We start from the raw sequence: 27843 nt of genomic DNA, 5'->3' as shown, positions 1-27843 counted from the left end.
TACAGTAGGAGAGATGTGATGGTGACAAATGTTTAGAACCTACAGAAGAGGTATAAGAATGGTTAGAATAAATCTCTCTATAAGTATAGGGAGGAGCTCTAACATAAGTGATGACATGGCCCTTGAGTATGGTTTGCTATGTGTTGGCACATGCTGAAGGCCTACAATCAGGCCGATGCAATACACTGCGCTCAACCGAGCGCACTGGTTTACCCGCGGGAACGCGCGTTTTGGTCATGCGTCCATAGCCCCTTATGCTATAAGGGGATTAGCGCATCCAATGCATAGCGAAACTAATAGCGCTCCTCACATGCAAATGCATGTTGATGAGGCTATTAGCTATGCTCCCCAGATGCACCAGGCCCACACATTTGTACGCTCAGAAATTAATGCCTGCCCAGAGCAGGCATTAATTTCTGAGCAGCCCAAAAAGTTGTACAGAAAAGCAGAAAATATTGCTTTTCTGTACATCCTCCAACTTAATATCATGGCAATATTAAGTCAGAGGAATGAAAAGTTTAAAAGATTAAAAAAAATATTAAAAAAAAAAAAAAAAAGAGTCCCGGCGGTCAGGTTAGGGAAACAATGCTCAGTTAACAAGCATCCATTTTCCAAACCTGTGGCTGTCCACCGATTAGGAAAACGAACGCTGATAAATTCAGCGTCCGTTTTCTCAACCCACTCTCAGCTGACCTCTCCTGGGCACCCACCGCCAAGGAGGTGCTAGGGGCGTACAACTGACCCTAGCGCCTCCTTTGCAGCGCGATCCCTAATTTAAATTTTGGATGGTACCCCCAGGAGAGGTGCCTGGGAGCGCGTTAGGAAAGCGGGCGCTGAACACTGAGCACCCACTTTCGGTACATTTTTATTGCATCGGTCCCAATGTATCTCGGTGTACAAGCCTTAGAAAAAGAATTTCTGTATAGGCTGCAGGACATGAGCCAAGGGCTCTAAAGCTGACTAACCCCACTAACCTTGAAACAAGGTTAGATCCAGGAGGCAGTATTTAAGGGGACATATTGCATGGTGAAAGAGCATGATTCTCATGGAATGGGAATAAAATGTTAGAGTAAAGGCAGAGAAGTGGAGACTGTGAAAGGGAGGACCTAAAAATCAAGAGCTCGGATACATTTACATCTTAGCAATGAAGTAAAACACAGCAAACCAAAGAACAGAGTGAAGAATACTGTCTTTTTATTGGCAGCAATTTTTTATCAAACTAAATATGTTTTCATTTATTCTTTGCAAGAACACCATACAGATAAAGGACACGGACAAAGCCAAGAAATGCATTAAGGTTTGAAACCATAGATAATGGGCAACAACAATAGGCCTACAGAGCAAATGTTACATAGCAAACATGTTATCTTATCCTTGAACACACAGATGAACATAAAGAAAAGAGCACATTAAACAAAAGTGGCAACCCCTTCTAATAGAGTACAAGCACCAGGACCAGATGATAGTACTAGTCCATAGGCCAGGATATCTAAGTCCAATAAAGTCCATATAGATATATTCCAGAGGTGTGGGGCAGGCAGCCAAGTGAAAAATACCCCAATGCAGTTCAGAAGAGTGGAGCAGGCCACATGTAGACAGATATATATGGGAAGGAAATTAGAGAAGACGAGGCCCTAGAGAGACCGGAGGCAGGAGACTGGAGACTAAAGACAGAAGGAAGAAGTCCAGAGGCAGCAGGCAAGAGACTGGAGACCAAAGGTAGGATGCAGGACACCACAGATGAGATCAGAGGCAGGAACTGATGGGGGCTTTGTACAGAGAACTTCCTTGTCATCAGCTGCAGGGAGGCCTATGTACTCAGAAGGAAATAATTTGTGGCAGCTGTTGTCCACCAGACACCCAGCTATACAGTGCTTCAGTCGTTACACTGTCAGCTTCAATACCAGTAGAACCACAGAAAGCATGTTTGGCCAGGTTGAGCAAAGTCCACAAGCAGCACACTGCCCCCTTCTCTCAGATACTGTTGGTATGACTTCAGTACAGATAAAAACACCCAGGCACAGGAACGCTTTAGTCAAGGTAGGCCCAGCAGCGCAGCCTTCCATCACCCCGGCACAGAGAAGACCCAGCTGCTAGCATGGCTTTGCACAACAAACCCTATGGAAGGGTATCTCTTCTGAGGAGTTATTTGTGGGTTGCAGCCTCCGTCTGGGCCTCTTGCCTGGGGGCCCCTCTGCCACAGCCCTAACACTTGGGCTTCTCTTGGGTGTGGTAGTCAAGGAGGATGCTGGAGTGGGGGCTGCCTGCTGAAATACCTGTATAGCCTACAGGATGGAGGTATTGAGGTTATTAACAACTGCTGTAAGATTTTTCAGACCCTGTGAGAGTGCGACTGTTTGCTGCTGCTGGGTCTGATGCATTCATTGCATCTAATGGCGTATGTTATGCAAGGTCATGATGCATGTGGATATCTTCCTGTAACCTGGCCATACTGACATCTGGCTGTTGTGTGGATTCTTGTGGTTCCAGGCGAGCAGTTTCTAAAGCCAGTGGAGGCCCTGATGGCATGGCATGCTCTACATCCGCTGTAAAACGTTGTGTGGCTGCCTCTTCTGTCCCTCCAACAGGCTGGGATTCCACCTGATGCACATGGTGTGGTGTGGTGTGCTGGTAGCCACCATCACTAGAGAACTGTAAGGCTCCCAGGGCAGATCAGGAAGCAGGCTTTAAAAAAGGCCGCTCCCTGATGTCTGTCTCTTCTTTGACATTCTTCTGCTCTTTGGCCTCTGTCTCCTTCTAGTCCTCTCCCTCCTGTTCATCCTGCAGCTTCTCCAGCACTGTCACCTATGTATCCTGACGGGTGCTGTGTCCTGTGAAAGTAAGCAGAAGAGCTTATTAGTGGCCAATGCTATTAGACTTCGATGTGCATTCGTTTTTTCCGAATTGGAAAATTTCAGCAAAATTGTCCAATTCGGCATGTTTCGGGGGGCCCGAAAAACGCTCGGGATTTTTCCACGAAAATTCGTTTTTTGGATTAGTGCGCGCTAACAAAAAATAACGAAATCTAACGGTTTTTGTTAGCGCACACTAATGGGAGTTAGCGCGCACTAACTCAAAAAATGATTTTTCGCAAAAAAAAACCCCGAACCGCAAAAAAACCCGACATTTCCTGCGGCAGCCGAAAAATGAAGAACGACACAAACACAAAAAACGATTCACATCTCGATTCACATATCATAAGATCCTCACTTTTCTGTTACAAGTGGAAATCTTATTATACTGTGTGTCATAAATGTCTGATACCTCCCCAGACACCTCCCAAAGGCTGACCTGGCATCTCATCATCAATGGTTTCAAGATCCTGTGCCATTTCCTCAAACATATCAGGACACAGTCTGTCTCTTAGGGGTTGCTTCATAGGCATGAGGGTGATGGGGCATTGTGTGTACCCTCTGGTCTCTTTCTCTTATATGAATGTAACTGAGAGCCATTCTTTGGTAATAGTATGCACAGGGAAATACTAGGGTAGAGTGGATTAGTGAATGGGGGGAGAACCCATTCAAGTCCAGTCCCCTCCCTTTGAGGGGCTTGGGAATGGCCGTCCCCCTAGGAGGCTTTTTAACAGCAGCTTTTTCCTGATAGTCAGTAGGCAGTCTTGTATAATTTTTGGAGGGTTAGGAGGTAGTAGGCACTTATCTTTTGTTGTAACTTTTCAGGCCCAGTCAATGGGAACAGGCTAATCCAGCCTGGGAATCCTGACCAGGGTTGGGATGGTGGTCTTGCCAATCTACTCCCTAGCTGGTTTGGATACCCCTCTGGGTTGTTTTCGGGATTTTGAGCTTTTCTTGGTAGGAGCCTTGCTAGACACCTGATCCTTTCTTGGATTCAGGAAATGGGGAACCCTGTATTCGGGACTGCCCATCCGAGGTTGTGACCTGCTGCAAGGGATAACTCCTGTGTTATCTTCAGTTAAGGGAAAGACTATTAAGTTAGATATCCAGGAGGAAGATTGTTGGCTGCCCCTTCCTACCTGCAATGGAGCAGGGTAAGAGAACCTGCTTCCAGGGATCTCCCTTCCCCCTCCAGTCAGAGTCCCGAGGAGAGTAAGAGACCGAGATAAATCCAAAAGAAGTGGAAGAACCTGCTAATGGTGAGTATCAGAACTGTAAAGATTCTAGAGGACGCCTATCAGGAGTCTTCATCCCCTGGGGGGAGAGAGACAGTATATTCTCTAAGGACAGGATTTTTGGCCATTTGTGGAAGGGGTTTTCCTGACCAGCTTAAAGGTTACCCTGCCCTTCGGGACCTCCATTTTACCTGGTCCAGGAGGTGGATAGATCCCTTGCCTTTTGAAAGATTCCTGCTCAGATAGATATGAAAACTGTAATTGAGAAGAGAAAAGACTGTGATGCAGGAAACAGATTTATTGCAACTATTTTATTCAGTAAACTTAAGTTGGGACACTAATCCAGTGCCTCCAGTGTATTCATTTATTTATTTATTTAAGGGTTTTTTATATACCGAGGCACGTTTGCAAAACATCACCTCGGTTCACAGTGTAACGTAACTTAGCAACAAGCTTTACAATAGTAACATTAACAGGGAGAGGGTTAACAAGGGCAGGAGCTGATAATACAAGGATTATATACAAATGTACATGCTAGTTTTAATGAGAGAGACAAAGCAATCAGGCTAAATAGCAGGGGATTGTAAAAAGGGAAGGGGAGGAAGAGGAGTATATCTACAGAGGGTGAGGGTAGGGAGAGGATAGAAAGGGCAAAGGTCAGATGGACGGTCATATCACATCTTAGGGGAAAGACAGTTCGTTAGTCAGGGTACGCTAGTTTGAATAGCCATGTTTTAAGATTGTGTTTGAATTTTTTGTGGCAAGGTTCCTGGCGTAGTTGGGAAGGCATTTTATTCCAGTGAGCGGTTCCTGCAGTGATGAACGATCGCTCTCTAAAGGTGGTATGCTTTATGTGCTTAGGGGAGGGTATTTGGAGTTTGGCCAGGTGATGCGTTCTTGTGGGTCTTGTCGGGGTGTGAAGCTGGAGATGTTCTGGGAACCATTGCATGTCATGGTTATGGATGGCTTTGTGTATGAGCGTGAGTACTTTATATACTATCCTGGAGGTTACAGGGGAGCCAATGTAATGATTGAAGGACGGGAGTGATGTGGTCATGACGGTGAGTGTTGGTAAGGATGCGTGCCACGGCATTTTGTAATAACTGTAGGGGTTGTATTCATTTGGTGCACAGCACACAAGAAGAGAAGTGACCCCCCTCTCCCAGGGAATACCTAAAGGATGTCAGCCACTACTGCACTGGGACCCGAAAGGAATCCTTTCCTCCCAAGCCAAAGGATCCACACCCTGGAGAAAGGGGCACAGAAAAGAGCTAGTCAGTGCTCCTGCCCCCAAGTACTTACAGATACTTTTATGGCCCCACCCGTGCAGGACATGCACACTGGGGTGGGGTTGCATAGAGATCCTGGTCATCTTGGCCTTCAGGTTAGCCGTCACATCTCAAAATCTGTGCACCAGTTACTCACTTCTGTGTCTGCCTCCAACCTGGCTGGTAATCTTCTGGGCTGCTCTGGTCCAGATCTGGGTCTTTGCAGCCTTCGATGTTTTGGCTGCCTGCCGCCTGAATAGCTGCTTATAGTTAGGAAGGACTCCCTCAATGAACAATTTGTTTTCATTGTGGAAAATCTTGTGGGTTTGTAGCCGCTGCCTGCCTTCATTGTCGTTGCTACTTCCTGGGTTGTCAGGTCCCTACCTTCCTGACTCTCACTCCCACTCCCACTCCCATTCCCAGCTCCCATCCCCTTCTCCCCCTCCTCCTCCTGCTCTTTTGCTGAGAGCTCTCCCCTCCCACACTCTCTTGCCCTCTCCTGTCCTCCTCCACCCTCCTCACTATTCTACCTTCCCTTCACCACCACCCTCCTCCTGCTGACATTCCCATCCTCTCTGTCTCCATGCCTCTTCTGTTACTACGTCTGGGCCCACTAACATTCCAGGTCACCTCCTCCCTGGCCCACTCACAGCCCACTCTTCTCTCCTGTTCTCACTCATCCCATTCACATGCCAACTCATCATCTTCACTTCTAGCCAATGCGCGCATCCCACTCACTCACACACACACACTGCCCTCTCATGCTCTAAACAAGAAAGGACACACAAACAAACAAGATTGACACAACAAATATTCACACGTTTCTTTCACCCACAGATATAGACAACAGACAATAAGAAAAATAAACACAGAGGAAAGCAGTTAACTGCAAGACTAAGCACTCAGTTAACGAATGAAAAATCCTCTGTCCCTTAGCTCCTTTCTCTCCAAATACCCTCAAAGGGAGCAGCTGCAGGAGACAGGCTTTTACAGTCCAAGAAAATGATGCGCAAACCGGTAAAATATTGCATGTTACAATATTTTCATAACCATGCCTCTTTTGTTTTTGTGATAAAGTTCAATTTTAATGTGTTCTATTTTTACAAAATACTGAGCATTAATACATCTTCTTTGATGCAGCTGAGTAAACAGGCCCCTTAGATTGTAAGCATTTTAAGTAAATACCTATTGTACGTGAATGTGACCCACATGAATGTGACTCACTTTGAGCTACCAATGAAAATGCATGAGCTAAATATACAATTTTAAAGGGGGGGGGAGATATTACATTTATCGTTTGACGCAGAATCCACTGTTTTTCATTTTTTCATCCAAAGTTTAAAGTTATAAGCAATTCTAAAGACACATATTGAACTGTAGCAAATAATTTCATTCAGGATGCTTACTTTTCAAGGACTGTTTATTTTGCTAGAGGGTGAAGAGGAGACAGGGTTGCTTCTACAGTCCCTGTTAGGAAAGTATTACATCAAATAAATACATAAATAAACGTTGCATTTTTGCACTGTTCCACGGCTGAAAATATCCCATCAGTACTGCACATACTAAATCACTGCTGCAGGCTACATAACTAATCTTAACATTCCAGGATGGGGAAAACAAGGGGACATGAAGAAAGGGGAACAGAGATGGAAAAGGTTTGTGGATGGGAGCAAAAGGGACTATAGAAATGGTAAAAGGTAGAAAAATAGTACAGTACAGAGGGAACTGGAAAAAAGAGGGCTTACGTTGGAGGAAAGAGGTAGCAAAGATATTGTTTTATTTCTAATGTTACTAAATGCATCTGGAGTGGACACATTATGGTGTTTTTAGGTACTTTCATTTTCAGTTTTTATTTTATTTTTCCCGTGAATTTATAACAAAAATGAGAGAAAAGTGTTAGAAAAATGAGTTTTGCTCCCACTGCTTTTCTCCCTTTTTTTTTTTTTTTTTGCTAAAATAAACACTGCTAAATTCCCAGGAAAAATAAAATACCTGAAAATGAAGGTCCCTAGGCATTTCTTATGATTGATTTTCCCATGCCCAGTCTGTTCAAAAAATGTATAACTGCTGTATTGGTTACATCCACGTGTGCTGATGATCATCATTACCACCATGAGCAGTACAGTCCTACCAGTGGAATGTGAGCCGAATTGTAGGGTTTGTTTGGGGTTTTTTTGCTGGTTGTGCCAGCACTGGCCCTCAGCTAATCAGACCACTTGAATTAATTGTTCAGTTACATTGTTATTTTTCACTCTGGTTCCAGGTGTTTACCTCCCATGGACCCACGGTTATCATGCCTACCTGGTTCTGTTCCCGAGAATGGTTTTGCCATATTGGCAAGTTTGATGATGGTGGTGAGGTAAGTACAGTCCTCTGGATAAGAGATTCAATCTGTGGAAGAATATAGATAATGAAATAATTCCATTAGGTAATTAGGTACTACTTTTCTATTAGGTACTTTGTGTGTGTATGTATATGTATATACATGTATATACATTTATAATTATTTCTGTCTCTCTCTTGCTCTCTCTATATATATCATGGTTTATTGTATTACATGTTCCGCACAAAGTCATGTCCCTTATTGGTCATAGTGAAATATTTGTTACCTTTATAATCTGTTTAGATTGGGCAGTGGCCTATATTTGCGGGATATAATTATTGCAGATAAAAATTACATTTATTTATATACATTTATATTCCGCACCTTTCGTACATAGTTTGACATACCAATAAAATAGATCCGATAGTGTTCTATAAAATTGCATGACAATGAATGTAAATACAGAATTAGTAAAAATAACTAGTTGTATTTATAACTTGAAAGTTTTTCAATAAATGTAATACATTTTACCTGTAACTCCTTTTAAGATTTTTTTCTTGGAACATAAGAACATAAGAAATTGCCATGCTGGGTCAGACCAAGGGTCCATCAAGCCCAGCATCCTGTTTCCAACAGAGGCCAAAAACCAGGCCACAAGAACCTGGCAATTACCCAAACACTAAGAAGAACCCATGCTACTGATGCAATTAATAGCAGTGGCTATTCCCTAAGTATAATTGATTAATAGCCATTAATGGACTTCTCCTCCAAGAACGTATCCAAACCTTTTTTGAACCCAGCTACACTAACTGCACTAACTACCTTCTCTGGCAACAAATTCCAGAGCTTTATTGTGCATTGAGTGAAAAAGAATTTTTTCCGATTAGTCTTAAAAAAATGACATATCCCACTTCTTATGCCAGATAAACTCTGTATAATAGTTGAGGTAGATTTTCCAGATAGTAGAAATGCAACCTACTTCTAGACCAGGGGTCGGGAACCAATGGCTCGCGAGCCAGATGTGGCTCTTTTGAAGGCTGCATCTGGCTCGCAGACAAATCTTTAATAAAAAAGTAAAAATCTAATAAAACCCCCCACCCTCCTGACGCCCCCCAAGACCTCCAAAATTAATTTACTACAAACCCCCCCCTTCCTGACCCCCCCTCCCCAAGACCTGCCAAAAGTCCCTGGTGGTCCAGCGGGGGTCCAGGAGTGATCTCCTGGACTTGGGCTGTCGGCTGCCAGTAGTCAAAATGGCGCCGACGGCCCTTTGCCCTCACTATGTCACTGGGGTCGACCAATGGCGGCGGTAGCCCCTGTGACATAGTAAGGGCAAAGGGCTGTCGGCTGCCAGTAATCAAAATGGCGTCGATGGCCCTTTGCCCTTACTATGTCACAGGGGCTACCGCTGCCATTGGTCGACCCCAGTGACATAGTGAGGGCAAAGGGCCGTCGGCGCCATTTTGACTACTGGCAGCCGACAGCCCAAGTCCAGGAGATCGCTCCCGGACCGCTCCTGGACCCCCGCTGGACCACCAGGGACTTTTGGCAGGTTTTGGTGGGGTCAGGAGGGTGGGGGTTGTAGTAAATTAATTTTGGAGGTCTTGGGGGGGAGTCAGGAGGGTGGGGGGTTTTGTTAGATTTTTATTTTTTTATTAAAGATTTGTCTGTGAGCCCTGGACCCCCGCTGGACCACCAGCCCTGGACCCCCGCTGGACCACCAGACCTTTTGGCAGGTCTTGGGGGGGTCAGGAGGGTTGGGGGTTGTAAATTAATTTGGCAGGTCTTGGGGGGCATCAGGAGAGTAGGGGGTTGTAGTAAATTAATTTGGTAGGTCTTGTATGGCTCTCACGGAATCACATTTTAAAATATGTGGCGTTCATGGCTCTCTCAGCCAAAAAGGTTCCCGACCCCTGTTCTAGACCCAAAAGGATTCGTTTCTCAAACACCCTGTTGGGAACGTCAACTCCTGAAAATGTAAAAGGGAGGCAAGGTTCTTATGTTTGTTTCATACTTACTGCTTGTGATTGGACAATTGGTTGAGCAGATATCATAATATAGTAACATATAATGACAGCAGAAAAAGACCAGATGGCCCATCCAGTCTGCTCAGCAAGGTTCTTATGGTAGTATCTGCTGCTCCGTGCAGGATACCACCAAGCCTTATGGTAATATTTACAAAGCAATCAAAACCAATCAACTGTCAAACCCATAAATTATTGCTAGCAATATTTTTATTTGGTGAAGAGCCTTCATAATAATTCAGATAATGGTGCTTGACGTTCTTTGCTTTGGGACTTGGGCGTAGAACCATCCTGTGCTTTTTTCCCTAATTTCTGCATGTCAGTACCCCAGACCATAAATGTCAGGGCACATGTTGGTTGTTGTTGTCTGTATTGAGTTCCCCTCCCCCCCCCCCCAACTCCCCACCATCAGAGCAGGGAGCAATGTTGCAGTTGCATCAAAAGCATCAAGGCTATTGATTTAAAGTAATAATCCCTAGGCTGCTCCGTGCAGATTATCCCCATTCATCCTCTTCTTCATTTCTGGCCTTTAGCCTTTATGGATCCACGGTGTTTATCCCATACCCCTTTGAATTCATTGACTGTTTTCTTCTTCACCATGTCCTCCAGAAGGGCATTCCAAGCATCCACTACCTCTCTGTGAAGAAATATTTTCTGATGTTGGTTCTGAGTTGTCCCCTCTCGAGCTTCATTTCGTGAACCCTAGTTCTACTGTTTGCTTTCCAATGGAAAAGGTTTGAAGTTTGTGCATCATTTAAACCTTTCAGGTATCTGAAGATCTGTATCATATCTCCCCTGCACCTCTCTCTTCCAGCAGCAGAAATAAAGCAATATCTAATGGAAATGATTTTTTTTTTGGAGGGGGGTAGGGGTAAGTTAGTTGATCAGCCCCCTCACCAAACAAAAAAACAACAGCAGAATAAAATATTGGCAAAACAAGAATACAGCCACACATAAGAACAGAATTAAAATAGAAATAAAGCAATACATATTGGGGGAAAAATAAAGAAAAAAGTTATATTAAATAATAATTTTCAAACTTAGCCAATTAGGAGTCAAAAAAACAGCTCAGCCTTCAGCCAGAACACTGGTGCTTTTATCTGTAGCTCTACCTAGGTTTTATTATTTCCTTGAATTTATTTATTTATTTATTTATTTAAAGTCTTTTATATACCGAAGAATAGCAGTCTGCCTTCTCTCCGGTTTACAGTATAACAACTTGATACAGGTAAATAACTTGATACAGATAACGAACATAAAACGGGTATCATATTAACTAGACATATAGGGGCGGATTTTAAAACGAGCGCGAATAGCCTACTTTTGTTTGCGCTCTAGGCGCAAACAAAAGTACGCTGGATTTTAGTAGATACGCGCGGAGCCGCACGTATCCGCTAAAATCCTGGATCGGCGCGCGCAAGGCTATCGATTTCGTATAGCCGGCGCGCGCCGAGCCGCGCAGCCTACCCCCGTTCCCTCCAAGGCCGCTCCGAAATAGGAGCGGCCTCGGAGTGAACTTTCCTTTGCCCTCCCCTCACCTTCCCCTCCCTTCCCCTACCTAACCCACCCGCCCGGCCCTGTCTAAACCCCCGCTTACCTTTGTCGGGGGATTTACGCCTCCCAGAGGGAGGCGTAAATCCCCGCGCGTCAGCGGGCCTCCTGCGCGCCGGGACGAGACCTGGGGGCGGGTCCGGAGGGCGCGGCCACGCCCCCGGGCCGCCCCGGGCCGTAGCCACGCCCCCGGAACGCTCCCGACACGCCCCGAAAACGCCGCGCGGTTCGGGCCCGCCCCCCGACACGCCCCCTCCGAAAACCCCGGGACTTACGCGAGTCCCGGGGCTCTGCGCGTGCCGGTAGGCCTATGTAAAATAGGCTTCCCGGCGCACAGGGCCCTGCTCGCGTAAATCCGCCCAGTTTTGGGCGGATTTACGCGAGCAGGGCTCTGAAAATCCGCCCCTTATTAACTAGACATAACGGAAACATCGTAGAAAGGTTTGAGGGAAACAATTCTAACTATGTATAAATATTGTCAAATCAGGGTATAATGAGTGCTGATACATAATTCCAAGAAAAACAGGGTAAAGTCAGTTAGTCTCTGGTGTGTATGTTTGATGTATGCTTAGCCAACATCATCAGTGAAAGTCTGTCTGAATATCCATGTTTTGAGTTCTTTTTTGAAGGATTTTATGTCTCTGAGTGAACTTAAGTAGTCTGGTAGGGAGTTCCATGCTTTTGGTCCTGCGATGGAGAAGGCTCTGTTCCTTGTGTTGGAGTGCTTAGCTGATGGTAGAGAAGGTATGGCTAGGAGCAGTTTGCTTGAGGTTCTTGTCGTGCGTTGCGGTTTGTGTGTTTGGAGATTGTTATCGAGGATGGTGTTAACTGGTCTGTAAATCGCGTTGTGTAGGATAGTTAGGGTTTTGAACTTTATTCTTTGTTTGACCGGTAGCCATTAAGACCCATTATTGGCGGGGGGGGGGGGGGGGGCGGTGGTAGAAATTAATTATCTGGTGGGAATGCTTTTTGGAAGAGCCAGGTTTTGAGGTTCTTTCGGAAGGTGGGTATGGAGGTGTCAGTTCTGAGAGCGGGAGGAAGGCTGTTCTAGAGGTGAGGGCCTGCAACAGATGCAGCACATTCTCTTGTGGTGACTCGATGTATTTCCCTGGCGGGGGGAATGGGGAGTAAGCCTGTATTGGTTGAGCGGAGATTTCTGGTGGGGTTGTGAGGGGTTAGAGGTCCTTGTAACCAACTGGCTTTGACATTATGGATTGCTTTGTGTATGAGCATGAGTGTTTTGTATTGAGATCTGAGCGGGGTGGGCAGCCAGTGGAGTTGTTTGAGTGCGGGTGTAATGTGATCTGTTTTTTTCTTATGTGTTAGTGATCGTGCGGCAGCATTTTGTAGAAGCTGGAGGGGCTTGAGGGTGGATGCGGGAAGGCTGAGTGTTTTGTATTTTACAGTGGCCTGGTGGTAAGGGGAGTTTGTGTTTCTGTTACTGAGATAGCACCAGAATCAGAATATCTTTTTTTATTTAGCGAGTTGTTTTTGAAATATCCTAATTCTTGGGATGCAGGTTATATGTTTACATTTAGCCCCATGATGGTCAAGTGTTCAGTGTGTCAAGCTTCTAAGCATTAACTCCTGTAATCATTAACTGCCAAGTGTGTCTCAACAGAAAAAAGGTTGAGAACCACTGTTCTAAAGAGAGTAGGCTTTATTTGCACAGATATTTTTTCTTTTATCAAATAAATACTAAACTATTTTTTGGAACTTACTTTTAAGTGGTTTGTGCATTCTTTCTTTTAGATTACTTACTTTGAACACAAGAGATTGACCCAACACACTCAAATAACAGACTTCATATATTGAAGTGTTGTTTCAAAAATAAACATGTACTGAAGCACATGATAAATGGTAGGACATAAAAATGCTCTTTCAGAATTAGTCTCTCAAAAGTAACTCAGAAAAAATACACAAAGCAGATCAGCAGTGAATAGTTCCAGTTGTGCCTTTGGCCTCCCTTACCGCTAAAACCTTTCCAGATTAAATATATGATCTTCTGTTAATTTTACTGATTCTCTCTTGTACCTGAAAATAGTGCAGCTTCTCAAGAATTGTTCTCCTCTCATACTATTCTCCTCTTCTGTCATCAAGATGGATAATATCCAGAGTTTCTTCTTCACAAAAAAATGAATATAGCTGTTGATTTCTACTACACAGCTAGAGATCCCTGGTTAGAGAAAAACATTTGCAAAGGGGTGAGCTTTCTTCCCTTTGTGAGAAAAATGAGTTTATTCATTGCAGATACCTATTAAGTAGAAAGAGGAGAATAAACGAGATATCCATCAGGTACAGGTAGAAAAACAAAGAGAAGAGTGTAAGCAGGAGAAAAAACATCAAATCAAAGCATCAGGAGAATTCAAGTACTATAACAGGGACATCTAAATTGGAGGGAGTATCTTTATACAATGTTCTGGAAGTCCCTTATTTAATGAAGGAGTTAGCAGTGACTCCAGTTATAGAAAAAAGAGACCATAGAATATTTTGACTAATTTATAATTTTGGGGCTATGGATTTACCAAGTGGAAAGTGTATTGTATGTCATTAGCTGTATGGATTAAGTGATTTAGTGAAGTCTTTCTGCTGTAACACCAGTCACATGTCATCCTGGTTTTTATGCACTTGGAGGCAGTCACACAGAAAACCCAGAGGATGGACTCCCTTCTCCCCCACCATGTGGAGAATCCACTACTAGAGGCTTAAGGAGAGTGTACATTTTTGGACTAAGACTTCGCCCTAATATTGAGTGTGAGCTCTTGACTTGCATTGAGTAACCCGAATCAAGTGTTATATTAGTTAAGCGTCATAGCTCCTGAAGAAAAGGAATCATAGCGTCTGAGGAAACTGAAGTTGTTTTTGTACTCCAGTGTGGATGAAATTGAGAGATCAATTGCAGAAATGAATAATACTTTTTCTCAGATGAATACCTGTTGTAATGAGATAATGAAAATCAAGAGAACAGATATGTGTTGCGGTTCTGGCCACGAGTGCCGCGACCAGACCCTTACCTCTGTGTTCCTGGACCTGTTCCCGCTTTCGTTGGCCTAGTTCCTGGCCTGTTCAGCGGCATCCCTGCGAGGGCCGCGCCGCCGGGAAGCCTTCTATGGATGCCCTGTCTCTAGGTGCGCGCGCCACTTGGGCGCTTTTCTACGCCTTTTCCCACCAGTGGTGACTCCACCCAATTCCTGACGTCAGACGCCACGGCCTTGATAAGCCGGCTGCGGCCACCCAGTCTTTGCCTTGCAATGGGCTTACCTACCAGATCCTTGTTGCGCTGTGCCCCGGAGCAACCTGCCTTGCTATTCGCTCCGTTCCTGCTTGCCTGCTACAGTACCTGCTTGGTTCCTGCTCGCCTGCTACAGTACCTGCCTGGTTCCTGTTTCCCCGCTACAGTTCCTGCCTGGTTCCAGTACCTGAGTCTTGCTACATTTCCTGCCTGGTTCCAGTACCCGATTCTTGCTACAGTTCCTGCCTGGTTCCAGAACCCGAGCCCTGTTACAGTACTGACCTACTGCCCTAGTCTGGTTCCAGTTCCCAGTCCTGATCCACTACCGCCTAAGTCCCAGCGGCCGGGCCCCTACAGGCTCCTCCCGGGGGTGCTTCGGCTTCCAAGGGTGAAGCCACCTAAGTCCCAGCGGTTGGGCTCCTACGGGCCCCTCCCGATGGAGTACCAGCTTCCAGGGTGAAGAGCACCTCTATGTCCAGCCTGAACATCTGCCTCCTGGCCTGCCATATACTAGATACATTGACCATCTTTTCCCAGTCTCCTGCAGGTCGGCCCAAGGGTCCACTAAACAGAGACTCTCATAAAAGATTGCAAGGCCATGGACTCGGCGGATGAGTCTGCTCCCTCGGATCTGCCCGGGATGGCCCGGCAGATGCTTCAGCACCAGAGCTACATTGATACACTGGCAGCCACGGTGAAATGGCTATCCTCGCGCCTGGAGTCCCTGCCTCCTGCTGGCAGGGTTCTCAAGGGACACAGCTCTTCTGTGACTCAGCTACCGGCACCCTCCCACTACGTTGGAGATTTAAGGGCCTGCCGGGCTTTCTGAACCAATGTTTTGTACGGTTCTCTCTGTTGCCTCAGCAGTTCCCCTCGGATGCGGTGAAAGTGGCATATATCCTGTCCCTGCTTGATGGGAAAGCCTTAATCTGGGCTTCTTCCCTCTGGGAAAACAATGATCCTTCACTAACGAACTTACAACAGTTCAACTCGAACTTTCGTCAGGCCTTTGATGAGCCCACCCGAGTAGCCACGGCTACGTCTGATCTTCTGCAACTCCGACAGGGGGCTCGCTCCTTGGCAGATTATGCTATGGAGTTTCGGACTTTAGCCCAAGAAGTAGGTTGGCAGGATGGTAGTCTTAAGGCCATCATCTTGGAGGATCTTTCCGGACGCATAAAGGATGAGATTGCCACTCGAGATCTGCCGGAGGACCTCAACGCCTTGATAGAGATGGCTGTTCGCATTGACCGCCACCTACAACAACGGGCCAAGGAGCAGCGCTCCTCTTGCCATAGTTCTGTCAGTGGGCCAACGAGACCTGTATCTTCTTCCAAGATTTCTCGTCCAGATGCTCCCACCTGCAAACCTATGCAGCTGGGACAGGCCCCGCTTTCTGCTGAAGAAAGGCAACGTAGCCGTTTGTTGAAGTTGTGTTTATATTGTGGTCAGAAGGGCCACTTCTTGGCACGCTGCCAGGAGCGTGCGGAAAACGCCAAAGCCTAGGAGGTCGGGAGGAGCTCCTCCTAGGCTATGCTACAGCTCCTCAATGTACTGTCCCTGTTACCCTGGAATATCCTGGAGGTGCGTTTGAGACGATGGCGGTCCTGGATTCGGGAGCCGGAGGTAATTTCATCCTGCAGGACCTAGTCTCCCAGTTGTGTATCCCTACGCAAAGACGGGAGGTCCCGTTACGAATTACCTCTATCCAGGGGACGCTCCTTCAAGGACCTGTCCTGATGTCCACAACGCCCATTACTGTCCGCACTGGGGCGATCCATTCGGAGGAGATAGCCTTCCTAGTATTGGATAAGGCTGTCCACCCTGTGGTGCTAGGGTTGCCGTGGTTACAGAAGCACTCACCCACGATTCAGTGGGATACGTTACAGATTGTCAAGTGGAGTCCTTTCTGCTTAGCTAATTGTATGAAAGTGCCCAGGAGTCCCGCACTTCCGCTGATGCACTCTGCCTTAGGTCCTCCTGCACCCTATGAGGACTTTATGGATCTATTCTCTAAGTCCAAGGCGGAGATCCTTCCGTAGCATCGTCTGTATGACTGCGCTATAGACTTGTTACCTGGTACTATGCCTCCCCGAGGAAGGGTTTATCCCTTATCATTACCTGAGACCCGGGCCATGTCCGAGTACATTTCAGAGAATTTGGCCAAGGGCTTCATTCGCCCGTCCAAGTCGCCTGCAGGGGCAGGCTTCTTCTTTGTCAGCAAGAAGGATGGCTCATTGAGACCGTGCATAGACTATCGAGGCCTAAATTCCATTATTAAGCGAGACCGTTACCCGCTCCCTCTGATCCCGGAGCTCCTCGATCGGCTCCAGGGAGCGAAGATTTTCACAAAGTTGGACTTACGAGGAGCGTATAACTTAGAATCCGTCCCGGAGACGAATGGAAGACCGCGTTTAATACCAGAGACGGGCAGTACGAGTATCTCGTGATGCCTTTTGGCTTATGTAATGCCCCGGCGGTGTTCCAGCACCTTATGAATGAGGTGTTGCAGGACCTTCTGAACATCTGCGTAATCGTTTACCTCGATGATGTGTTAATCTACTCCCAGGACCTGCCTTCACACCATCAACATGTCCGTCAAGTGCTCCAGATACTTAGGGAGCATGGTCTGTATGCGAAAATGGAAAAATGCAGCTTTGAGAAGACGTCCCTGCCGTTCCTGGGCTATATAGTCTCTGCAACAGGCTTTCAAATGGATCCTGAGAAAGTGGTGGCAATTAAGAATTGGCCCTGACTTAAGGGCCTTAAAGCGTTGCAACGCTTCCTCGGCTTTTCCAATTTCTACCGTAACTTTATTCCTAATTACTCCCGCATCATGGCCCCGTTGACTGCTCTCACCCGAAAGGGGGCCAACGCGGTGGATTGGCCTGTCCCCGCCTGCCAAGCTTTTGAGGCCCTTAAGGAAGCCTTCTTGTTAGACATCTGCTTTCGTCAACCGGATCCCAGCCGGCCATTTGTGGTGGAAGTTGATGCCTCAGTGTGGCCGTGGGGGCCGTGCTGAGCCAGTACTCAGATTCTGGACAATTGCTACCCTGTTCATATTTCTCGAAGAAATTCTCGCCGGCAGAGAGCAACTACTGTGTTGGAGATAAAGAGTTGCTAGCCGTGAAACTTGCCCTGGAGGAAAGGAGACAGTGGTTGGAAGGAGCCAACCATCCGGTTACAATTTACACCGATCACAAAAACCTAGCATTCTGGAAGCAAGCCCAACGCCTGAACCCAAGGGAAGCTCGGTGGTCGCTGTTTTTTGACCGGTTTGACTTTACCTTACGCTATCGACCCGGCTCTAAGAATGTTCGAGCCAATGCGCTCTCGCACTCTTCTGACGTCGAAGAGACCCCTGACACGCCTCAGTTTATTTTGGATCCTGTGAAAGTCAGTCTAGCAACAACCTTGGTGTCCTCCCAAGGGAAGACCGTCGTTCCACGTCGCTCTCGAAGAGAAGTTCTCACTTGGGCCCATGACTCCCTCATGGGGGGCCATGCTGGCAGTAAAGGGACCTTAGACTTGTTGAACAGATTCTACTGGTGGCCGACGGTGAGACAAGACGTCCAAGCTTTTGTGAGCTCGTGCCCGACCTGCGCCGTGCAAAAGCCGCTCATCGGGAAGCTCAGGGGCCTGTTGCAACCATTGCCCATCCCGGTGGAGCCTTGGACGCACATCTCCACCTACTTCATCGTGGACCTCCCCGTCTCAGGAGGTAATTCGGTCATTTGGGTAACCGTAGACCGATTCTCCAAGATGGCGCACTTTGTCCCCCTGCGAAAGCTGCCTTCTGCACCTGACCTAGCTAACCTTTTCGCCCAGCATATCTTTAGACTTCACGGTCTCCCGCAGGATATAGTCTCCGATCGAGGACCACAGTTTGCTGCTCAGTATTGGAAGGCACTTTGCAAACGCTTCAATGTGCAACTTAGTCTTTCGTCCGCGTTCCATCCTCAAAGTAATGGGCAAATGGAACGAACTAACCGAACCTTGAAGACTTTTCTCCGTTGCTTTGTGAACGAATGCCAAGATAATTGGGCCAAGCTACTCCCGTGGGCGGAGTTCTCGTATAATAATCACATGCATGCTGCTATTGGAAGTTCACCTTTCCTGGTCGTCTATGGGAAGCAACTTCGACCGCCCTTGCCTTCACCTGAACCTAATGCACTCCCAGCAGTGCAACTTTCAGCCCGCCAGCTTCTTTCCTTGTGGATGTCTATCCAGGGAAAGATCCATAAAGCCACCCAGTTTGCCAAGAAATGGGCGGATAGCCATCGTCAGCCAGCAGCTATCTTCCTCCCAGGAGACTGTGTGTGGCTTAGTACCAAAAATCTACAGCTACGTATTCCGTCTCGAAGACTAACTCCAAGATTCTGTGGGCCTTTCCGAGTCGCCGAACGAGTGGGAGCAGTCTCGAACCGACTACGCCTACCCTCATCCATGCGCATACATGACGTGTTCCATGAGTCATTGCTGAAGCCTCTTCTTTTATCCAGATACCACTCCCGGGCTCCTGAACCATCAGACCCTTCAGTACCGGACGAGGTCACATCTCAAGTACGTGAGGTCTTGGATGTCCGGTTTCACCAATGCCGATGGGAGTACCTGCTTGCCTGGGAGGGTTGCGGACCCGAGGATAGTTCTTGGGAACCGGCCCGTAACATCCTTGACAAAGACTTATTACGGCAGTTCCATCTGGACCATCCGAGTAAACCCGGACCAGCTAAGAGGGGGCGTAAGAGGGGAGGTACTGTTGCGGTTCTGGCCGCGAGCGCTGCGACCAGACCCTTACCTCCGTGTTCTTGTACCTGTTCCCGCTTTCGTTGGCCTAGTTCCTGGCCTGTTCGGCGGCGTCCCTGCAAGGGCCGCACTGCCGGGAAGCCTTCTATGGACGCCCTGTCTCTAGGCGCGCGCCACTTGGGTGCTTTTCTAGGCCATTTCCCGCCAGTGGTGACTCTGCCCAATTCCTAATGTCAGACACCGCGGCCTTGATAAGCCGGCAATGGCCACCCAGTCTTTGCCTTGCAACGGGCTTACCTACCGGATCCCTGTTGCGCTGTGCCCCGGAGCGACCTGCCTTGCTATTCATTCCGTTCCTGCTTGCCTGCTACAGTACCTGCTTGGTTCCTGCTTGCCTGCTACAGTACCTGCCTGGTTCCTTTTTCCCCACTACAGTTCCTGCCTGGTTCCAGTACCCGAGTCTTGCTACAGTTCCTGCCTGGTTCCAGAACCCGAGCCCCATTACAGTACTGACCTACTGTCCTAGTCTGGTTCCAGTTCCCAGTCCTGATCCACTACCGCCTAAGTCCCAGCGGCCGGGCCCCTACGGGCCCCTCCCGGGGGGGCTTTGTCTTCCAAGGGTGAAGCCACCTAAGTCCCAGTGTATGGGCTCCTACAAGCTCCTCCCGGGGGAGTACCAGCTTCCAGGTTAAAGAGCACTTCTACGTCCAGCCTGAACATCTGCCTCCTGGCCTGCCATATACTAGAGACATTGATCATCTTTTCCCAGTCTCCTACAGGTCGACCCAAGGGTCCACTAAACAGAGACTCTCATAACAATATGAATGCTTTTTTGACTGGTTTGGTTAATGCATCATTGACGGAACATCATCTATCTAGATCAGTGCTTCTCAATCTTATCCCCGGGGCACACGTAGCCTGTCAGGTTTTTGGGATATCCACAATGAATTTGCATGAGAAAGATTTGCATACAGTATTTATTTATTTATTTATCTCGTTTTATATACCGTCTTTCTGTTTCGCCATCATAACGGTTTACAAAGTTTCGATGTTTAACAGAGTGTTCAAAAAATTCACGTGCTTGTTAACATAGTTATTGTAGGCGTTAAAAAACATAGTTCAGTTGTTAAACTGTACAGGTTAAATTACGTTCTTTGGATTGGTTCTACATGTTTATATGGGCCGGTAGGGAGGGAAGTTATAACAGAGAGTCATTGGGTGTTTTAGTAGGCTTTGGTGAGCATCCAAGGTTTTAGTTCTGTTTTGAAGGTTTTTAAATTTTGCTGTGTTCTCAGTTCGGTTGGGAGGGTGTTCCAGAGTTTGGGGCTTCCTAGGGATATGGCTCTTCTGAGTTGAGGTACGTTTTTTGTGAGCAGGTGGAATTTTTAATAGACCTTTGTTAGCTGAACGGAGATTTCGGTTTGGTGAGTAAGGTTTCATGGATGCACTTAGCCAGTTTGTTTGTTTTTCATATATTATTTTGTGTATTATGGATAGTATTTTGTATATCCTGTATTTTATTGGGAGCCATTGTAGTGATATGAGAATTGGAGTAATGAGATTGTACTTGTTAGATCCTGTGAGTATTCTGGCGGCTGTATTTTGAAGGATCTGGAGTGGTCGGATGGTGGTGAGAGGTTTCAATAGCAGGGAGTTACAGTAATCCAGGTTGGAGAAGATGAGTAGTTGGAGGACTGTTCTGAAGTCGTTGGGGGGAAAGGAAAGGTTCCTTATCAATTATGATTCCTAGGTTGCGGGCATGGGTGACAGGGGATAATGCCGTCTTTTGATTCATTATGTTGAGTGGTGGTAGGTGTTGCAACGTCCCTTCCTGACGGCTTCACTCTGCTTACCTTTCTTTCTTTGCACCTTTTTTCTCTATGGATGGATGCCTGGCTGCCACGGTGTCTGCCTGCCGTCCTCTCCGGCGTCCCCGGACCGGCTTGGGCGCTGCCTCCCACCATGCTCCACTGGTACCTTAGGGCACGCGCGCCATGCGGCCCGCACCCTTATTTCCTACTTGGCATGAACCTCAGGGGCATCCCCCTGTGATGATGTCACGCTGCCTGGATATTTAAAGCCTACGATGTTTGCTAGCCTTTGAGTTAGCATGGGGTAATCTACGGATGGGATTCGCTCTCCATACCCAGATACTCTGCCTCTCCAATCTTCCATTGGACTCTTAACGCTAACGGGGTACCTGCTCCTCAGGGGCCTCACTTGCTTTTCAGGTCGCTATCAGGAAACCGGTACTCGCTCCTCGAGGGCCCATGTTCCCTGACTCGCTGCCTGCTCCTATCTTCTCTTCTGCCTGGAAGGATTCGCTATCCAACACCAGTGAATCTTTACCTCAGAGCTGTTCCCTGGAACCAGGTACTCGCTCCTCAAGGGCCTGCCTCCGTTCCAGCCCTAGTGCCATCTCCATCGTGGAACCGCTGTGTGAGTACATTACTTTCAAGCCTCTCAGGGATCAGGTACTTGCTCCTCGAGGGCCTGCTTTCCCTATCCTGGGGTTCTCCATACTGGGGCTTTGTGCATATTCCACTGTACTCATTATTCTCAGTTCTTTCCACTACAGCAGTGCTACTGGAGGAGTCACTGTTCCAGCACCTGAGGGATACTAGCCCAGCCGGACTACTTCCGCTGCTCACCACTGCCACCTCTGGTGGCTTCATCAAATTGTCTAATAAAAGATCAATCTCTGTGTTTTTGTGTCCTAAGCTGAGCCTGACCTGTGGCCCCTCACGGGACTTCCCCCCGTAGGCGTGGTCAGCTGCCACAGTGTCCAAGGGTCCACCCAAACCTCACTAATTATAACAGTAGGTGCGGAGGGTTGTTCTTTCTATCCAGCATGATTATTTCTGTCTTATCAATGTTTAGGATAAGTCTCATGTTGGTTAGTAGTTGCTTTATTTTGGTGAAGTAATTGGCTGTTTTTTGTAGGTGTCTTCCAGAGAGTTGTGTATTGGGATAAGTATTTGGATGTTATCAGCATATATGAAGTGGGTCAGTTTAAGTTTTGAGAGGAAGTGGCATATCGGGAGAAGATAAATGTTGAAGAGAGTTGCAGATAGTAAGGAGCCTTGGGGAACTCCAATGTCAAGGTTTATTTTCTTTGAGAGGGTGTCGTTGATTGACACCTGGTAGGTCCTTTGTGATAGATAGGATGAGAACCATTGTAGGGTTTTTTTCATTTGCACCAATTTTGGAGAGATGGTCAATCAGTATTGAATGTTTTACCGTGTCGAAGGCTGCTGATAGGTCTAGTAGTACTAGAAGGTAGCGTGGCCGTTGTCAAAGCCTTTGAGCACGATGTCGTTTAATGATAGGTGTAGTGATTCAGTGTTTAGTTGTTTCCTGAAGCCGAATTGCGTAGGGAGTAGGATGTTGTTCCTTTCCAGGTGGTCGCTGAGATGGAAGTGGACGATTTTTTCAATAATTTTGGCAGTGAATGGTAGGTTTGATATGGGTCGGTAGTTTAGTGGGTTTTCTGGATCAAGGTTGGTCTTTTTCAGTATGGGTTTGATAATTGCTGATTTTAAGCAGTGCATGGAAATCTCTCTCTTGCATATTCATTGTAGATATCCCGAAAACCTGACTGGCTAGGTGTGTCCCCTAACCTAGATTTTTGAAAATTGCATCAGTATGCCTAGTGATGATGTATGTGGGGCTAAACTCAGAAGACTGTATGAATTATTGGCCAGGTTCATCTTTTGTCTATTTTAGCTAAAGTTTTAGAGAATGTAGTTTTCAAAACAGTTCCTTAATTTTATTGTTGGAATTTGTTACGTTAGGCTGGTCCTGAAACAGCCGTAGAAGTGGCTGCACTCACCCCTGTCGACCAGAACTCTGCCACCAGCCACCTCCTAATACCGTCACTGTCATTGCTTCCCTTAGGTGTGCTCTATGTAGGCCCCGCAACAGGAAATCCTCAGCAGCCCCCGCGGATAACGTCAGCATCACCAGCCTACTTAAGCTTCAGTCCTGCAGCTACCCTTCAATCTCAGCAATGGGTCTCCTACTTTGCAATGCATGTTGCTTCAGCATCTCGTCCTTGCTTACCTTGCCTCATTTCTCCAGCCTGCCTTGCCTCATTTTTTAGTCCAGCCTTCCTTTGTCTCTCCAGCTTTCCCCGCCTCATCCTGTCCAAGCCCACCTTGCCTTATCCCTTCCAGCCTGCCCTGCCACGTCAGTCCCTCTCGTCTTGCTCCTGTTTTCTTCCTTCGAGTGGCTTCTGGATCCTTGCCTGGATACTGATTACTCTTGCTTGTTGCCTGCCACTGACCCTTGCCTCGCCTTGGATATTCTACCTCTCCATATCTTGAGAGTCTCTCACCTAAGTCCCTGCCAGCCCCTGGAACCCAAGGGCTCAACCTCTTGGGAAAGGGTCTAGTAAATATGAAGCTCCTGACCAGTCTCACCCCAGGGTACATCTGCCAGGTGTAGGTGTGGGCCTAGGGGGCTCACCCCCCAGGGGGTGCCAATCACACCACAGAAACAAGGGTCCATGTCTATTACAATTTACTTGACAATTGCTAGGTTGGATTTCAGATGGCACACAACCCAGAAACACTGCTGTTATCAAGTCATTGTATTTTACTTTATTGTTAGAAGCAATTAACTCCATTTCCTTAAATTTTAGTTCATTTTTTTTTAACAAAAAGATATTAATACATGAACATTGCTGGAAATAGATCATCTCTATTTAAATTAGATACTGGTGTTCCCAAAGGGTTTGCTGTTATCTGCAACCCTGTTTAACATTTATATTTTTCTCATCTACCAGTTGCTCACAAATATTGACATATTCAGATGATACACAGTTTTTGTTGTATTCGGAGGTCTGCGGGGCAGGCCTGCTGTCCTTATCTCTAGCCATAAGTCAGCTGTGAAACTTCCTGATGCAAGGCTGGCCCCCTGGAAGGCAGGTCGCCATGCTTCAACTGGCTCTGACGCGCTGCAGGGGAAACGCTGGCGAAACCGACAATGGCTGACCCTAGGCGCATGCACGCGCGATCTGCTTCCACTTAAAGGGCCCATGGTGGGAAATCCCCTGCGGTGCCCTCAAATGAAGTCAGGAGCTTCAGTCTATAAAAAGCCCATATCCCTTTCAGTCCTAGCCTTGGCAATAGGTCGATTATCTTTAGTAGAGCTAATTGCCTCGGTGTGTTCCTAGTCTTCGTTCCTGTTTTCCTCATCTTCATTCCTGTGTTCCTGGTCATTGTCTTGGCAGTCCCAGGTCTTCCTTTTGAGTTCTTTGGGGCAAATCTTGAAACTTACGCGAGGGCGCAGATTTGTTCGTGCAACCCGGCGCGAACAAATCTACACCCGATTTTTAACATGCGCGCGCTACTGCGCATATGGTATAAAATCTAGGGTCGGCGCTTGCAAGGGGGTGCACAATCGCAGTTATATCTTTTTTGAGATGCGGTGACCAGAATTGTACACAGTATTCAAGGTGCGGTCTCACCATGGAGCAATACAGAGGCATTATGACATTTTCCGTTTTATTCACCTAAGTTCACTTAGAGAATTATGCAACCCCCTGCACGCGTTTTGAATTCCCTTTCTAATAATTCCCAACATTCTGCTTTTTTGACTGCCACAGCACACTGAACCGACGATTTCAATGTGTTATCCACTATGACACCTAGATCTCTTTCTTGGGTTGTAGCACCTAATATGGAACCCAACATTGTGTAATTATAGCATGGGTTATTTTTCCCTATATGCATCACCTTGCACTTATCCACATTAAATTTCATCTGCCATTTGGATGCCCAATTTTCCAGTCTCACAAGGTCTTCCTACAATTTATCACAATCTGCTTGTGATTTAACTACTCTGAACAATTTTGTGTCATCTGCAAATTTGATTATCTCACTCGTCGTATTTCTTTCCAGATCATTTATAAATATATTGAAAAGTAAGGGTCCCAATACAGATCCCTGAGGCACTCCACTGTGCACTCCCTTCCACTGAGAAAATTGTCCATTTAATCCTACTCTCTGTTTCCTGTCTTTTAGCCAGTTTGCAATCCATGAAAGGACATCGCCACCTATCCCATGACTTTTTACTTTTCCTAGAAGCCTCTCATGAGGAACTTTGTCAAACGCCTTCTGAAAATCCAAGTATACTATATCTACCGGTTCACCTTTATCCACATGTTTATTAACTCCTTCAAAAAAGTGAAGCAGATTTGTGAGGCAAGATTTGCCATGGGTAAAGCCATGCTGCCTTTGTTCCATTAAACCATGTCTTTCTATATGTTCTGTGATTTTGATGTTTAGAACACTTTCCACTATTTTTCCTGGCACTGAAGTCAGGCTAACCGGTCTGTAGTTTCCCGGATCGCCCCTGGAGCCCTTTTTAAATATTGGGGTTACATTTGCTATCCTCCAGTCTTCAGGTACAATGGATGATTTTAATGATAAGTTACAAATTTTTACTAATAGGTCTGAAATTTCATTTTTTAGTTCCTTCAGAACTCCTGTGGACAGTCTTTAGTTCTTCGTCTTTGACCTGTGGTTAATCTTCAGTTTTTTCTCCTGCCCGCCTGTGCTACGCCTCGCCTCTCTGCCTGCCTATCTCTCGTCTTTCCTCTGACAGATCTCTGGTTTTGACTTTGGCCTGCTTGACACGTGACTACGACTGAACTCTGCCTGCCACTGACCACTGCCTGATTCTCGACTATGATTGAACTCCGCCTGTCACTGACCACTGCCTGAATTTTGACCACGCCTGAATGCTGCCTGCTTTGATTACTGCTTGTCTCCGACTACGCCTGTACCTAGCCTGCCCTGGACCCTGGCCTGTGATTTGCCCATCTCCACAGACTTCCACTGCATCAACAGAGGCCCCCATCAAAGTCCTGCTGGCCCTGGAACCCAAGGGCTCAACCTAAGGGGAACAAGGGCTGGTATAAGTGAAGTTCCAGGTGGGACCCTGCCACAGCCAGCTCTGCCAGCAGACGGTGGGGACCCTCAGAGCTCCTCCCTGAAGGTTGTTTCAATTCCACCTCAGTCCAAGGGTCCATGCCTGCAATAGTTTTATTGTGCAGTCCTTTCTTCACTCAGTGATACCATGACTAAGGTTTCTCATTGCCTCTGTGCAATTAAGGAGTGGTTATCTGAAAATTGGCTTAGATTTAATTTCTAAAAAAACGGAAATGATGATACTTGCAAGATTTCCTATATCAGATTCAACTTTGATAATCAAGGAGCAAGGTTGCTACCTAATTGGCAATAACAACTTTACCCTTTTGTAGGACCTAGGGATTGTATTACATTAACTCTAAATTTCTAGGATAGGGAACTTTACATCCACACTTGTGATGCCATTAGCCAGAGCACATTCACACTTCCCGTACAGTTAACCATAGCACAGAGCCTTATACCCACACTTGCAATATAGATATACTTAACCATAGCACTCCATGTCTTAAATCCTACGATTAGGGAACCAGGTAAAATCTGCTTTTACAACATTAAAGTTTCCATCCAGCAAGTACACAATCCCTACACTCTCATGTCAGTATCTTAATTTAATACCTGCTCTCTAATCAAAGATGGCTTGCTTCTGTTAGGTTTCAAGGCACCACTTGGCTATTTTACTTTTCAGCTTGCTGTTTACTTCCTTAAATCAGGAATATAAGCTTTACCCAAAGGCATAACACCCTACCTTAAAAATTCGTACTTAGCACAGCTCAATTCCAGATTCCTCTGACCAGATTTGCCAGAAAACCTATAGGAAGCTTACTTTCTTTCCTTAAGCCCATTTTCTCCAAGTCTCTGTAAATTAGAAAGAAACAGAATAACTTTACATTTTCACTTAAATTAGACATAGATTCATCATTTTGCTATAAATGTCATGAGAATAGCGCCTGTGATAAAAAGAGGCATGGTTAGGGTAATTTTCCAGATATCATAACACGCGCTATTTTAGTGCATCGCATAGCTATTTTACACCAACACTGAGAAGCACATTTTGGGCTGCTGGAGAGAAGGAGAGAGACTCTCATATAAGTAAAATATTTATACCACTGTAAGAGGGGCAACCAGTAACTTGGGGTAAGGTTTTGGCGGTGGCCTAGGTTTTGGGGGGCAGTTTAACATGCACAGTCAGAGGTACGAACAGCACAGTAGATTTTATGTGATTTGGAGTCATGACAAGCACACAAAGGTGAGATTTGTACACTGTACTCTCAACCTATCGTGATAGCAGTTAGGTAGAGAGTACAAATCCTAGTTCGGCCATAATGCACAGCTATCGCAAGCATAGTGCCAGGAAAAAAGGTGTAGTTATTTCCTGCGTTAAATCCTGCAATAGCGTGCGTTACCTTATCACATGCAATGTTAAGCACCTTTCATTTTCATAAACTCCTCCCACTTTACCAAATTTTTAAAATTTGCATACGCATCTTGTGATATGATATTTATCGCATACATTATGGCGTTATTGTGAGCAGTAGGGCCCTAACGCCTGCCATAACGACCTAACACAATTTAATAAATGACCCTGTTAGATTGTAGATGTTTCTGGGTCATGCTCAGGATCATCCTGTTCAGAGATTTTCTCCATGGCCAAGACCGAAGAGTTGCTTGGTGCTGCTG

At 46.4% G+C, this 27843-nt stretch overlaps 1 protein-coding gene and 1 long non-coding RNA gene across 2 annotated transcripts in view; one reads left to right on the top strand and one right to left on the bottom strand.

Annotated features, from left to right (window-relative positions):
* The window catches only part of B3GNTL1 (UDP-GlcNAc:betaGal beta-1,3-N-acetylglucosaminyltransferase like 1), a 715330-nt gene that overhangs the window by 681046 nt on the left and 6441 nt on the right, over positions 1 to 27843 (top strand). The window contains exon 7 of the mRNA XM_029600286.1: positions 7619 to 7714. Within this exon, the coding sequence (XP_029456146.1) occupies positions 7619 to 7714 (96 nt within the window). The remainder of the gene's footprint in view (positions 1 to 7618; positions 7715 to 27843) is intronic.
* Positions 1205 to 27024, bottom strand: LOC115090783. Its single transcript, XR_003856505.1, has 4 exons — positions 26912 to 27024; positions 13288 to 13429; positions 7657 to 7746; positions 1205 to 2831 (listed from the first exon to the last, which is right to left on the bottom strand). It is a non-coding gene; the product is annotated as an uncharacterized LOC115090783 (long non-coding RNA).

Source organism: Rhinatrema bivittatum, chromosome 4 (genome assembly GCF_901001135.1).
Source record: "Rhinatrema bivittatum chromosome 4, aRhiBiv1.1, whole genome shotgun sequence".
Lineage (NCBI taxonomy): Eukaryota > Metazoa > Chordata > Amphibia > Gymnophiona > Rhinatrematidae > Rhinatrema > Rhinatrema bivittatum.
The sequence above is the reverse complement of the archived record's forward strand: the minus strand, read 5'-3'. Positions and strand labels throughout refer to the sequence as shown.